At 30.6% G+C, this 16,233-nt stretch overlaps 3 protein-coding genes across 3 annotated transcripts in view; 1 reads left to right on the top strand and 2 right to left on the bottom strand.

Annotated features, from left to right (window-relative positions):
- LOC101509768 (CASP-like protein 4B4) overlaps positions 1-1,593 on the top strand; it is a 2,725-nt gene extending 1,132 nt beyond the window's left edge. Inside the window, exons 2-3 of the mRNA XM_004506860.4 lie at positions 526-661; positions 1,238-1,593. Coding sequence (XP_004506917.1) covers positions 526-661; positions 1,238-1,429 — 328 coding nt within the window. The 3' untranslated portion in view covers positions 1,430-1,593. The remainder of the gene's footprint in view (positions 1-525; positions 662-1,237) is intronic.
- A 1,638-nt stretch (positions 1,594-3,231) lies between these two features.
- LOC101509113 (probable WRKY transcription factor 26) lies at positions 3,232-7,875 on the bottom strand. The gene is made up of 5 exons (XM_004506770.4): positions 7,601-7,875; positions 7,062-7,247; positions 5,358-5,833; positions 4,617-4,784; positions 3,232-3,914 (listed from the first exon to the last, which is right to left on the bottom strand). The coding sequence occupies exons 1-5, from the start codon at positions 7,823-7,825 to the stop codon at positions 3,482-3,484; spliced, it is 1,488 nt and encodes a 495-aa protein (XP_004506827.1). The 5' UTR covers positions 7,826-7,875; the 3' UTR covers positions 3,232-3,481.
- A 1,647-nt stretch (positions 7,876-9,522) lies between these two features.
- Positions 9,523-15,724, bottom strand: LOC101509439 (F-box/LRR-repeat protein 3). The gene is made up of 8 exons (XM_004506771.4): positions 14,957-15,724; positions 13,344-13,475; positions 12,831-12,935; positions 12,342-12,735; positions 12,130-12,259; positions 11,427-11,721; positions 11,078-11,329; positions 9,523-10,151 (listed from the first exon to the last, which is right to left on the bottom strand). Exons 1-8 carry the CDS (start codon positions 15,581-15,583, stop codon positions 10,098-10,100), a joined length of 1,989 nt encoding a protein of 662 aa, XP_004506828.1. The 5' UTR covers positions 15,584-15,724; the 3' UTR covers positions 9,523-10,097.
- Positions 15,725-16,233: the final 509 nt, after the last annotated feature.

Genomic DNA, 16,233 nt, shown 5'->3' with positions numbered 1-16,233 from the left:
CGTGTTTAATTGTCATTCAATTTAAAAAAAAAATTGAATGATTTTTTGCAACTATGTTTGAAATACTATAAAAATTTAGAATTTTTAAATGTAACAAAATCAAGATAAAAGTAACACAAATATGTACAATTAATCGAATATTAAACTTATTTTTTATTTGAAAAACTTTTTAAATTGTTGTAAACATTCTTACAAAAATTCATTTAAGAATATATATTGACTTAACATTAAGGACTAAATCAGTATGTATAATAATTTTGTAAATATTAAAAGTTGAATTTTTATATTATAAAAACTAAAATTAAAAAGTTGAAATTTTATAAAGATGAAACATATTTAACCTTATCATTTATTATCATAACTTTTTTAGAATTTATTGCAATATAAGTATTACAATGCAACTATACAATTTAAAATTGTAGTTCAAAATGTATTGTAAGTTTGAGTGGAGGTTTAATGAATTTTTGTCAAAATTTGATTTTGTTATTTGGATATTGAACTTGAATTTGGAATTTTTTATCATAGGTATTTGCTGGCAGGGGGGATAATTTCTATTTTGTACACTGGAGGCCAAGTGTTTCGTCAAATTCATGAACTTTCCACTGGAAATCACTTACTTCGAGCTACAACTACAACTGTGATTGATTTTGTTGGAGATCAGGTATAGCTTCTTTTTTTTTTTTTTTTATCACACTAGTGCTGTGTTTTTTTAACCAAATTAATTTGAAACTGAATAGAACAAGATTTTCTTAATATGGTAATATCTATCTTAATAAGAGTTTAGAGATGACAACATAACTTGCATTTACGGATATTCACTTAAACGCGTTTGATTTAGATGGAGAAAATTTGTTTTGATTAGGTGCAAGTGTGGATTTTACCTGAAATTAAATTTCGAGTGTGAGGAAGGGTTTGGGAGTGATTATATCCAACCTGATTCGTCCTGTAAATAATATTATAATAATTTTTTGACTATATATATATATTTAATATTTTTTAAATATTAAAAATTATAATCTAATTTTTATAAAAAATATTTTTTAATTTTATTATTATATGATAATAATTATTTAATTATATTAATTATAATATATATAATTTTTAAATTTATAATTTTATATATATAAATAAATATGAGTGTGGACGAGAAAATCTGAATCTCGTAAACAGAGATCGAGGCCTAAATCGGTTGCTATGTCTATATAAGGTTAATTGTAAAAAGGATATTTTGTTTCAGGGAATATCATATCTGTTGATATCATCAGCATCCACATCAATTACCATAACAAATAGAATGAGGGAAGTTATAGATGATGTATTTACAGACTCTTCAACTGCATCCATTTCAATGTTATTTTTTGCCTTTTTATGTCTTGCAATATCAGCCATCATATCAGGATACAGATTATCAGCCCAAAATTATATATGATGTTGCACTAAATTTTATCCTATATCAACTTTCATCCTTTTATAATTTATTTCTAAATAAAATACATTTATCTATAAATTTGTGTAAGGAGGTGATTTAAATATTTGTGTAATGCTACAATGAGATTCTACTTGTTTCATGCAATAGTATTTTTTTTTTCTTCATATTTAAAAATATGTTGATATTTTATATTTAATTAATACAATCTTGATGTATTATTTTGTATGTAACTCAAAGAAACAGACACTTCTTGACTAAAACAGACAAACAAACGTTAAAATTGTATTAATTCTTTTGTTTCTGTGACATTAATCTTATATCTATAAAGCATTTTATTTTTCTCTTTAAAATTCTGGTTGTTTTATATAAGATACTCCTTTCGTTCCTTTTTAAGTGTTTTTTTAGAATTTTTTTTTGCGTTGCTTTTTTGTTTTTCATTTTCCATTTTCAAAATTCAAAATAATACTATTATTATTTTGTCCAAAGTATCCTTCAATATTTTTTTTAGAGAGAAAATATATGAAATAAAATAATAAATAGTTGTGAGTATTATTGAAAAAACAACTAATTCTATTCACAAGTAACAAAATTTATTGATTTTTTTAGTATGAGTGAATAACTTTTAAATGATAGTTAAGATGGTACATATGTAATATAAGTAAGTACTTTTTTCTTTCATGTTTAGCCTTGCGAAAATCAAAAGTATACATTAATAAAAAATTATGTTTACTACGTGTCTTTGGTAAATTTTACATAAAAAGTAGATACTCTGTTTTAATCTGTGAAAGGATAGTTGAAATTGCAAGACAAAGAATGCGGGTGTTCGTGAGATTTTGGTCGTTCCAAAAAGTCAATTTTAAAATTAAAATTTATTTGGATAAAATAGAATGAATTGATTTTTTATTTAATTTTGAAAGACTCAAAAAAAAAAATTTATGATTATTATTTTTAAATTAACATGCGATTAATTAATAGATATTAGCACCACTCTAACAACTACTACCGCCACCAATCACCTACTTTCAACAATCGTCGGCAACTACTATTGTTCACCATTTTGATTATCGTTGTTCACATTCTGACCACCATCTTTGACTACCAACCACTTATTTCAACTGCTGCAGCATTCTTCGATGATCTATCACCGTAACAATAGCTACATTTGACAACTATCACTTTCAATTACTATTGTTAAAATTATTATAAATAAATTATAATTTTATAATATTTAAATTATTTTAAAATAATATAATTTATTTATTTTTAATTATTTTTATTTAATAATATTTTACATTTTACTAATAAAACAAGATAAAAAATGATTTAATTCAAAAAAACAACTAAGTGAAACTCAATTCAAAAATTAAACTGATTTTAGTTTTTGAAAATTTCAAAATATAAAACCAAAAATTACCCTGGACGGAGTCTAGATAGTAATTGATTGTAAAGCAAGACTAATCAAAAGAAATATTTTATTTCGTGCTAAACAAATACAACAAACTAATTATAGAATTAATCAGCCAAAATGTTTCTGCATCTGTTATTCCCAAAATGAAACTTGAAGTTGGTCCCAACTCTTGTCAAGCTTTAAGTTGATGCAGTTCTATTTCTAGGCTCTAATCTTAGTGTGCTAATCTATGTAGTCACAAACACTCAAGATTCAAAGTGTGTCTGTAGTCAAATAGGTGTAGTGTCTTACATATGTAACTACAACTAATCACTTTTATTTTCTTGAATTATTACTTATGTCAGCGTATCAATGTCAGTGTCGTGTCTATGTCTTTGTCAATGCTTAATAGGAGTTAAATTAATAGATGTCTATAGTCACATCTTATTCTATTTTGATATTATAACTAGACTACAATTCATATGTAGTACAAAAACATATCAATAATAAACAGAACATAGATCCTCTGCAGCCATATCTAGTCATTGTAGCAAAATTTCGACCGTTGGATTAAGTTTCATTTCAAATCTAATGATTGAGTATTGTCTGCACCGACTGAACAACTACAGAGGATTCAAGTTGGTGTCTAATATTCTAATTCTAAATTAGATGTTCGTTGATAGAAAAGACTGAACGAGCGAGTCATCTTTAACTGAGTATGCATCATCTGAGTACCGTTCAGAACTGACATTTGAACCAATTGACCAATCCAAAAAACTTCTAGAACTCCGTGCCATGTCTATTTGAAAATGTTGTTGAGTTCCCGAAGTCGGTAGTATCTTAGAATCATGAAGTAAATTTGTGAAATTTTGTGAGTTAGAATAATTAGTCATTGGTGAGGGCCTTATAGGAGTTACATTACATGTGTTGTTGTTAAGAGAAGCTTTGTTAATGGTACAACTTGCACTTCCTCTTCCTATAGGTACATCATGGTTATGCTTCCCTTCATATGTTGTGATTACTGCTTTCATATCATGTGCAGCTCTCTCAACATGTTTTCTAACAGGACAACCTTGAATTACACATTTGTAGTAACTCCTGCAGAAACAATATTTAGAACATGTTATGGTTATATAAGATGTAAATGAATTTTAACATTAAGAACCATTTAACTATTAGAAATGTTAATTAGTATGAAAGCTATCTTGCACGAGTTGCACAAAGTAATTCGTGTTTGTTTTTAAAATATCAACAAACGGCCAATTTTCTCTTTAAAGTAAAACACAAAAATGAAAGGAAAAAAAAAATACTAATCCTTAAATATTTGTTTCTTTTTGTGTAATTTTTCTGTACTATCTAACATTTCTCTATATTAGAACTACTTCTTAGTATGAAAACTATCTCGCACGAATTGCATGAAATAATTTATGTTTGTTTTAAAAATAGTGGACAAACAATCGACTTTCTTTTTGACATACAACACATAAAATATACGAAAAAGTAACTAATCACAAACATTTGTTTCTTTTTATGCACTTCATTTCATAATATGAACAAACGTTTCTTCATAAGAGAACTACTATTTAGTACGAAAGTTATCTCGCACAAATTGAATAAAACAAATTGTGCTTGTTTTTTTAGTAATCGACAAACAATCAATTTTTCCTTTAACAAAAAATATGGAAAAAAATGAACGAAAAAGTTACCAATCAGAAGCATTTGTTTCTTTTCGTACTACCGACATTTCAATATAACTAAATGGTTTGTTTTTTGTTTCCATAAGTTAAATTATTCAAATACCTTGGATTTGGATTTCCTTTAACTACTTTTTGTCCATATTTCCTCCATCTATATCCATCATCAAGTATATCAATTTCACTTGTAGTTTGAACAACAACTCTAGGTTCCTTAACAGTTCTAGTCCCAGCTGTGGAATATGAATTGCTATCATTTTCAGTCTCTCCTTTCCTGCAATAATGAGAATCATAATTAGCAATACTAAAATCAACCTCACTAACATTGGTGCTTCATGCAAATCAACATTGATTACCAATTTAGTCTATGATGTTCTCAATTTGATTCTTCAAATTAACAAAATTTAGTCTATGTTGTTTGTCCAAATTCTGCTACAAAACAGTGCTAGAGCACCACTTTAGCAACTATTTGACAATATTTTGTACTAAATCGTATATCACCGAACAATAACGGTTAATTCAAATTCTGCTACACTACAGCTCGACTATAGCCGCTATTTAACAACACTCCTATGAAATATTAATAATTTCAAAGACTTACTTGACAGCGACCCTGCAATTTCAAGAACTCAATTAGTGGTTCACTCGTTAACTGTATAACATCGAGACTTCAAATTGAAGACGTGTTCAGTGTCCGACATTTGTTAGTGTTTGTCATGACACAACACCAACACATAGTTACATTCAATTTCCTCCATATTTCAAATTGTTACTGATGTCAACGTGTCAGTGTCAATGTTTCATAGCTCGTTAATAAATAAACAAAAAAACAAATTCATGAGCTTACCATCTTTTGGCCTCTAGTCCCAAATCATCATAATCTCGACCAGAATAACTAGTTTGTGAAGTTTGCTCAAACTCATTATCCTCTCCCAAAGAAAGATCAGAAATCATTGAATTGGTGCATGATGAATTTGTTTTTCTTTTGTTAGATTGAGGCTTATGATGGTTATGACTTCCTTTATATACTATTTCAGTAACATGTCCTTCCAAAGACCTTTCAACTTTCTTCTTCATCAAGCAACTAAAATGAGTGCACTTGTAATAGCTTCTTGGATTTTCACTCCCTTTCACTTGTTTTTCTCCATATTTTCTCCACTTGTATCCATCTTCTTCTGATCTTCTTTGTTCTTTAATAGACATAGAAGCATTATGAGCTGAATAATTATTTTGTGCTTCATGTTTTGTTGTCCTTTCAAGAGGAAAATTGGTTTGGTTTGTAGTTTCATTGAATATCAATGTGTCTTGTTTCTTTAGAGGCTCCTGTTGTTCAAGTTGAACCAAGTATTAGTGAATGACAAGATTTGCATGTTCAAAATTCAAAGCATCAATAAATCACACATTGTTTGTTCTTACTGTGTAAGTTTTTCGGATAGAATCTAATGAATAATTCAACTGATTTGAATTGAAAATTTAAATAGATTTATTACTATAAAGATCGGAGTTTGAATCTTGATGACAATAAAACATAGACCCTGCTAAAAACAATTTTGTTTGACACTGATAGAGAAACAAAAGTATGACATTTTTCACAATGGAACACACATTCATACCAATAATATTCAAGTATTTTGTACACATTTTCATCACTTACTAACATAGCATACTTCTAATTAAATTTGTTCCTTTTTAACTGTGAGTTTAAGAGAATTTTATTTATATTTATTTTTCATTTTTAAAGTTTTATTCGATATTAATGATTGTTTTGTCAATAATACTTTTAATTATAATTGTAAAGAGAAAATATATCTGTATTAATTAAGATAATAAATGGTCAAGAATATTATAGAAAAAAATATTTTAATTCATAAATAATAATAATAATAAAATGTATTGATTCCCTTATTTTGTGTAAAGCTGACTTGAAAAAATATGCATTAGTTTATTGTAGAGACTCAAGACTGAAAACATAATAACAAATAGAAAATTTTAGGTGCTAAGTTCAGAGCCGTTTAATACTATACTTTAAAAATGGTATTTAAGCCAATAATTTTGACAAGAACACAGATGTTGACTCTGAAAACTGAGGATATTCTAGTCAAGTTATTGATTGTCAAAATATTCAAACTAGCTTGGACACTACAGACAAAATTATTTAAAAAATTTAACTAATAATCAAGAAGTAAGAAAAAATCAGAAGAAGAGTACAATAAACAAAGTCATTAAATGCAAGTGTGGTATAGTAAACTGTCCAACTAATTAATTAATCAAATTCCTTTAAACAAAGTTAATTAATCACATTTTGTCCAAAAAAATCAAGATCAGCAATATAAATCTCCAATACTTATATTGATGAGTTGTTCGGTGGCTGACACATATATGTGTGATTTTATACAATTATTTTTTATATCTATATGTTGGTGTCAGTGTTGTACGTAGTGGTATCTATCTCTCTGTGAGTGCTTTTCATTGGATAGAACACAAAAAGGACACGTTTAAAAATCATGTTTTATTTAAGTAATATTTGTGATCAAAAGAAAATACAGCTTACCACTTGAAACATGGTTGTGGAAGATTGGAAGAGATCATGCACGTTCTGTTTTTGGTTTTGGAAAGAGAGGTCAGACAATTCTGTCTCATCTAATTTCGTACTATGTTGTTGGTCCTCAGTTCCAATGTTTCTCTTGTTGTTGATGCTTTGGCCAGAAGAAGGTTCAGTTGTATAAGATGAAGGAATCTATAAAACCATCATATATATAAAAAAAAAATTACTATTAGTTATGATCCAAAATCAACACTATAGTTCCAAAAGACAAAAACATAAAATATAAAAAATTGAGTTTTATAAAAAAGAGGTTTTTGATGTCGCTGTACAATATGTCTATAGTGTGACCGCAATTTAGTTCATATTTGCATCAGTCGCATTTGATTGTAATCTTTATTATAGTAAGAAAGATTAGGATTACAATGCGACTGTAATTTAGTCTGCATTTGACCGTTATTTTTTATAAAATAAAATATTAAGACCCACAAATTAAAAAAAAGAATGATTATAATAATTATAATACAAAAAGTGAGAGTGTAACATACGTTAGAATTAGGAGAAGAAAGAAAGAAAGGTGAATTGAGTAACTCTGGTGGGCTGAAACCAGGTGGAAAATCAGAATAAGAAGAGTAAACTACTTCATCAAATCCAAAATGATCATCATCATAATCACTTTTGAATTGACCAGAAGAGGTTGCAAGTTTAGCAATATCTAAGGTGGTATTATTATTGTTATTGTTGGAAAAGTGGTTGTTGAAACTGAAAGACATAGTACTAGAGAATTGAGGTGGTTGTGTTAATTGTGTATGAAAAACTTTGGAGTATAATAATGCATCTTATATGAAGATATATATATATGTTGTGCATACAAAAAATACCAAAGTCTTTGGAAGCTACTTTTAAGAAGCAGAAAGATTGACCGTTGAAAAGGCAAAAACAAAATGGGTCAAGGGTTGTGGGTTTGACTTGACTATCATTGGCGTTCTCTACTTTGCCATCTGTCACATGTGCTGGCACTATTCTAATACTAATAATTTTTGTCTGTAAACTGAAACTTGCACAAGATTATTAATATGTCGGATTCGAACTCGAGTAATGACGTTCAACTTAATAATATAGACATAGCTAAACATTACATACACGGACTTTTAGATTTTATTTCTAGTACTATTAGTTATTTTCATATATTATTTTTAAATTTCATAAGTTGAACATAAGATATTTGCAAGACTTTGATAAATTTATAAAATTATTGAAGTATTTTATATATATAGAAGATATTAATGGTTAAACACTGACAATTATAAGATGCTAATACTTACTTTTACACTAATACAATCATTTTATTAGTTCATTTCAGAATCAAATTCTTGGAAAAACAGATAAAGTTTTCAAAGTATGTAATTGAATTTGAACATCAAAATTGTTAATAAGTGAAGAACTTTTTGACACAAGCAATTTTTTATTAAAACAAGATGTCAATCTATTGATATATAAAGTGTGAGTAAGAGTATTACACAAAATATAGATGTGCTCTATATAACTGAGGATTTATATACTCAATCTCTGTATTTGGAGTGAAGATATAGAATCCAACTCATTTGTGTAGTTACTCTTATAAGCCCAACGTAAATCACTTTTTGAGTGAGTGTGTATCTAAACTTTTGTGAACCTTAGAGTATGTGATGAGAAGGCTAAATATAAATATTCATGATTTCAAGATGAAAATATATTAGAATAAATCTCTGAGTGATAAGTTGACTAATAAAAAGCCATATAAGCAATGTCATGTGTTAAACATATGCATGTGACTTCCCAGCCACCAATTCTTTCTTGGGGGCATTGGCACTTCCTCCCTTATCATCTTTTTCCTCTTTTTGTTCCTATCCCTGACCTCAACCATCTTCTCCTAATTCTATCCAACTACAAGCAATTTCCTGATTGTACCATGAAAGTTGCTTGCAAATTAGTCAAAAGTGATTTCACAAGCTAACTTGATATACAATATGTAGAATTTGGGGGAATGCTTAAGGAGCCCCCTATCTCTCAGCACTTTTCCGGATCCGGATCGTAGAATCCAGAGTGTAAAGTGGAGTGTTTTACACTACCGGAAGCATGCATGACTTCGGTAGTGCCTCTCCTAACGATTACTCTTTCTTTTATATTTGAGAACGAATTTGAATCCCCTACAGTGGTTGTCCAGTACTGTCAACCACAGAGCTGTTGAATTAAGAGTGATAAAATAACTTAAATTTTCTCGTACTTAATTCAATGGCTTTATAAGTGCTGCAGAAGATCCAGGCACAAAAATGATAGGTTTAAATATAGGAGATAGAGAGTAAAAGTATGACAGAGAGAGAGAGAATGTAGATAGCGCAGCGAAAAATAGAATGCAAATTATCCAAGTCAACACAAAAGGTCAATCTCATTATTAAGTAACAAAATATTGTCCAAAAAAAGATGTCAATGATATTTGAAAAATCTTCCATTCTTATTAAGTAAGAAAATATTGTCCAAAAAACGAAGTCAATGACTCAGAAGTGTTAGAGTACCAATCTGGGATAAAAGAAAATAGGAAATTACAAATTTTATACACTATGAATACTCTAACTTTTGGTAGAACCCAAAAAAATTGATGAAGCTTGATCAAATGGGTTACAAAGTTTTTATACACTTGATTGACCCAGCTTCTTACACACAAAAAGGGATGCAAGATTCTACCAAGGACAACAATTACTTGTGACCTTTAACGTGACATTCCGAAACACAAGTTCCTTGTTGATGGGACTAACAGAAGGCACTCAGTTACCTCTGTTGCAAGGGCTTTGTAGCCTGCAATGGACTAAACAAAATACTTCTAAGATCTTTCATGCTCCTTTCTTTTATTGTTTTACTTTCCTCTTGTATAAGTGGAAGGGTAACGAGAAGTGAATGGATAATAGATACTTCTTACATCTGAGAGATGTGAGATTCTTCAATAACTTGGATATCTTATGCAATGTGCATATCATCTTTATCAACTTCAGACAGCCTAAGAAAATCCTATTGCATCAGATCTTCTAGCTGTAATTTCCAACACTTCGGGTCCAATTCAGCCTGTCCATGGGACAACAAGAACCTCAGTGACCAAATGAAATACAATAAACTACTATATACAGCATTACTTAACCCTTAATTAATAGTCCGTCAACTTTTGCTAAGTATTATTATGACCATCATACTATCATAGTTTAAAAATAATTGGCTGACTTTAAGTCAACATAGCTAATATAAATTGTTAAAATATCAATTTATGGATATACTTAAAATTCCACATCTAGTTGTTCCCGTATGTTTGGGAGTTAGATTTTGGGCGGAAAGGTTTAAGGGCTAAGTCTATATGTTGACATATATTTGAGATTTTACAGAATTGAATGAATGACATGATAGATAATCATATAATAGGTCTCACATTGTTTGATAATCGAGGCTAAGAATAGTTTATAAATTACTCCCACACTCCTCAAACCACTGAAGCACCTTTTCACAAAAGGACAAAAACGTGAAGGTTCACAGCAGACCCAAATCGGACAATACCTTGGAGACGTGGTGCTACGGACTTGAGGTTGGAACATTGGCGCCGTCTGTGGGGACAAACCCACATGGGTCTCTGCCACACAGCTGACAGACCCTTTAATCCCTTAGCCTCAAGGGGGGGCTATTGTTCCAGTTACACCAAAAAGTCCCACATCGTTTGGTAATCAAAACTAAGGATCGTTTATAAACTACTCCCACACTCCTCACTGAAGGCGCCTTTACACAAAAGGACAAAACCATGAGGGCTCGCATAAGACCCAAATCGGACAATACCTCGGTAACGTAGTGCTGTGGACTTGATGTCAGAACAATCGGAACAGAAACCTTTTATAATTTCTTCAATTTTTCACATAAAAAGGAGGAAGTATACTAGCTATTTCATAAAAATATGTCGGGATTTTCTTTTGCTAAATCATAAGATAGGAAAGAGAGATGAATGAACATACCTGAAACACTTTATCTCTCCATTCAAACACGCATCCACGTGCTTCTACATGTCTGATGAGCAGCTCAGGTAACAGAGATCTTAGTGAAACATGAAGCTTTACTTTTGTTAACCCTCCACATGCCAATAAGGCCGCGGCCAGTCCTACTGGACTCAAGCCCTGCAAGTGAAGCAGTGTAAAGTTTTGAAGGCATGGGATACCAGCAAGTGACAGAAGCCCCACATCCGTAACAGAGCTATATGACAAGTTTATCTGCAAATCAGGAAAAGACATCACACCGTCAGAATCTCTAGCAACGCTTTCTTGCATCTTTGATGTTTTGCAGAAAATGGATAAATGAACAAAATACCTGTCTTAGATTTTGGGAGAAATGAGATAGTGGAATCATACCACTATCATCAATGTTGTAACACTTTTTTATGTCTAGGCGGTTTAGTTGTCTGCAATTCATTGCAATAGATGCCAAACCTATAGATGTAACAAGAAGACATCCGCGGATTTCAAGTGTCTGCAAATTTGGACATTTTGACAAGCAGAATAATGCCCTATCGGTAATGCTAGTGCAGTAAGCGGCATTTATCATCTCAAGCTCAGGGCAACCAGAAGCAATTGCTGAAATTCCTAAATCTGTTACTCCTGTCGATCTAAAATAAAAGAAAATAATCTCAGGTGACATTGGATGATGACATTTATGTTAACAGCATAAATTATAGGACCTTTATGATGTGCCAGCATTTTCCATAAGGGATAAGGAAAAAACTGGAAGTTAAAATCGTTTTAATCAAAGTTAAATTTTATCAAAGCTACTTTAGAAGCGGTCCAACCAATTTTTATCAGAGGCAGTTTGGTAGGCTGTTCCAAATTTATGCAAACATTTCAAATTTTTGTACATCAAAACTAATTACTGTAGAAAACTATACCCAATTTTTTTTTAAACTTAGAAACTCAACCCAACTCAATACTACTACTGTATGCCAAAAAGGATATTAGAAAAATACACAGGATATTTATCTATGACAAGAAAAGCAAAGGACCGTATTTAAATTACAAACCTGTATAGATCCAATTCCTTTAACTTTGAGCAACACATGGCAACACTGGCAATTCCTCTATCAGTTATGTTCAAGCAAATTCCTAGTTTCAGGCTGGAGAGCCTGGAACAACGAGCTATGGACTCAAGGCCTGCAGATAGAGAAGATAAGATGATTATAGCATCTGATGAGATGGTTAATATGACTCCATAGAAGTAAGGACAGCAACAAACCTTCATCATCAATTTCATTATCTGTGAGGTCAAGCTCCTCAAGATAATGGCATTTCTGTCCGATCAATATATACGCTTCTGATGGAACTAGAGTACATGACTCCATTTTTAGAGAAGTGAGACTTCTGCATGAATTTGCAATGCTAGCAATCGAAAAATCAGTTATCTTGCGGCAGCATGTGACGTCGAGCTTCCTTAAATCCCTGTGTTTTGACACAACGAAAGAGAGAGCTTTATCGGTTACTCCCAAACATTTGCTTAAACTTAGTTCCTTGAGTGAAATGCACAAATTTCCAATTGCCTTTAATCCATCGGAGGTAACAATGCAGCCATCTAATATGATGGATTGCAACATGGAAAGTTTATTCAAACTATTTGCAAGAGCTAGAATCACCTGGATAATCAAAATACAACAATTAGTTGTAATTGATTGAATTCCTTATCCTCAAGTTCAAAAATTAATAATAATCATAAAGACAGAAGAATTACAGGAGAACCATCTGCTAAAACAAGTCGTTCTACACATCCAGAAATCCTTGTTAGCTTTGACAGACCAATATGACTTATATTTTGACAACCTGAGATATCAAGTTTCTGCAAAAGGAAGTGAATATTAAGTTAGATAAAGAAAAATTCAGTGCAAATCTAAAGGCAAGAAAATTGAAAATTATATCAATTGATGCAATCAAAGGTTGCGAAGAAATGCATAAACATGCACCGAATTAAAAGCACAACAAATTTACTTCTTTCATCAGCCAGAAAAACAAAATACTATAATTTCTGCGCATGTTTACACTCAACATAACAATTAAAAGAAAATACTAATATGTCATTCATATAAGTTAATGTGAAGTAGTCCGGTACTTCAGTTACTATCCGAATTTTAAATTGGATGTTAGGATATCCTTATCAACAACAAAGGGACAACAACAAAAACTTTTTCCACAATGTAGGGTTTGAAGGCTACACTAGTCATTAATAGTTAATCTCCTCATTTTATACCTTTAATGTCTTGCCCCCTTCATTGAAGACTAAGTTATTGAGGCTGTCATCACCAATGCCAAAGCATCCTTCAAGCACCAAATCTTCAAGATGTTGCAATTTGAAGATCGAGGAGAGACATTTCTCTGTGATCTGCACATCACAAGAAACCAATAACACCAGTTATATCAACCATATCATGTATTTCAAAACAATACTTCAAGAACACAGAGCATAATCTAGCACTAAATCTACTCAACTTTAAAACAACAGTTGAATTTTTCTAACTATTCATGATGGTACCAAACAATTTTATTCAATAAATAAACTAATTATCCCAACACACACCACCTGAATAGGGTGCATTGCTAGTTAAGTTCCTAGAATTGTAGGGGTTCGGAAAATGTAGTGTCTGATATTAATGAAATTCCAAAAAAATTCCATAAATTATTCATTTTGTGTTTATCAATTAAGCCCATGAAATTATAACTAATTGGAACAAAAAATTTCAATTTTAGGAATCATTTTAGAATTTCACTAACTTTCTCGTGACCAAATTAACTGACCCAATCAGTGCTTCACTCAAAAGTCAAAACACATTATGTGAACTACCGCCACATTCATAAATAACAGACTAATTTGAACAAGAACTTTGATTTCAGATATCATTTTACATTTTCACTAATTTTTGCTACCAGATTAACTGACCCCTACAACTTCAGGGTCTAACTTGGTGATTCACTCAAAACAAATTAACCAAACCACCACTTCATAATATTCCCTTTTACCACTTTTTCCTCTTTCTGATTATTCCTCACCTCAGCTGCTTCAAAACTTTTCACCACTACCACCACCAATTATTATCACCACCCCCACCAAATAACGGATCCAATTTCTTAAATTGGAAATAAAATATACAAAAACATGGCTTAATGGGAAATAATTTCTTAATTTGGAAATAAAATCTACTAAAACATAGCTTAATAGGAAACAAATTTCTTAATTTGGAAATAAAACCTACAAAAACATAGCTTAATAATAGGAAACAAATTTCTTAATTTTGAAATAAAACCTACAAAAACATAGCTTAATAGGAAACAAATTTCTTAATTTGGAAATAAAACCTACAAAAACATAGCTTAATATCACACCCCACATAAACCTCCAAATTTAGAAACTTAAAACAACAAAGAATTATAGTATAACATCACTAACTAAAAACCAAAAGAAAGATTAAAAAATAACTCAATCCCCAAATTATCAATAACCAATAAAAATAGTAATAATAATCATCATAATCATATTGATGAGATTATAGTCTGGTTGCATTGACGTATTTAAATTTATCTACTAGTATACACTTACACTTTATGGAAACAATGTCAAAAAGTTGTTTTCATCTAAGTTTCGTAAGCTATTATAAAAACATCTTATAACAAATATAAAAACAGTTAGACTTAGACTTAATTTCATCTGATTTTCGTAAGCTATACAAAATAATTTACAAAAACAGCATGACAACATTTTGACTTTATTTTACCTTGGATTGTAAAAATAGCTTATACATAAACACTTATCAAATAAGTTAGTAATCGGAAAAAGTGCTTAAGACAAAAGAAAAGGAGAAAACTCACAGGCAAATAAGAGAGATCCATAGAACGAAGCTCTTTACACTTAATAGCAATCAAATCAACACCTAAATCAGCAACACCAACACACCATTTCAAACTAATCAATTTCAATTTCCTACAACCAACAGCAACACACCCAATCCCCATATCAGTAACCATCTTACACCTATTCAACCAAAGTTTCTCCAAATTCCCGGCGCGTGCAACGCCGACCATCGCCGCGTCTCTCAACTCCGTCGCGTTCGACAAATCGAGCTCCACTAAATTCAAACAATTAACGGCGAGGTTTAAAACTCCGGTTCCGGTGAAAAATCTCGACCGCGATAAATCGACTCGGCGGAGCGTATCTCTGTACGCTCTGGCGATTAGAGAGAGTGTGGTGTCGTTCACGCGCGGACAAAGTGTGAGATCGAGATTTTCAACGGAAGAGTAACGCGCGAGGATTGATGGTATGTATTCGGCGCGTAAGGGACGGAGAGCGCGTCGGTGTTTTGATTCGAGCGCGTGGAACCACTTGCAACATGAAGAGAAGGATTTTTTGGATTGTGAATTTTCGAGAAGGTCGAGGATTGTGAAGACGAGTTCCTCTGAGAGTGATTCGAATGGGTTTGGGTTTTTTTGTTTCTTCATAGTTGTTGAGTTTTTTGTGTTTGTGGTGGTTGAGATTTTTTTGTTGTATGGGTATGGTGGTTAACGTGAGAGAAGCTATGGGTTTTGTTTAAGAAGAATAGAGAGAGAGAGAGAGTGTGTGTGGTCCTTGTGGACCAAAATGCCATTTCCTTGTCGTTATCTTTTATAGGCTATATGTGTTGAGCTATAAGTTGTGTCCATCTTTCAAAAGACCTTACTATCCCTCCTTATCTTTGGTAATTACATAAGTTAGGTACCAAAATATAGGTATTTATAATTCATTTGATTATTTTTCTATATAAAAAATATACATATATATAAAAGAAATATTTTATTTTTATTAAATTATATTTGTTAAGTGTTTTTGTATTATCAATGTTATAAATTTATAATAGAAAATAATGTATTAAAATTATGTAAGTAATTTTAATTAAAATATACAATTATTTATTTATAAAAAAATAATTTTATAAATTAATCATTTATCGTTGAAGGGAGAGAATATTATTATTAAAGTCATATTAACAAGTGTTTTTAGTATTATGATGACACTTACTAAAGAATTAAAATAAAAAGAAAAAAAATTGTATAAATTAAAATTTTAACTAATTTTAAAATTATATTTTTACATTTAATTTTTTAATAATTAT

The sequence above is a fragment of the Cicer arietinum genome, chromosome 6 (genome assembly GCF_000331145.2).
Source record: "Cicer arietinum cultivar CDC Frontier isolate Library 1 chromosome 6, Cicar.CDCFrontier_v2.0, whole genome shotgun sequence".
Taxonomy (NCBI): domain Eukaryota; kingdom Viridiplantae; phylum Streptophyta; class Magnoliopsida; order Fabales; family Fabaceae; genus Cicer; species Cicer arietinum.
Note: the sequence above shows the minus strand (reverse complement) of the source record. Positions and strands in the feature narration are given on the sequence as shown.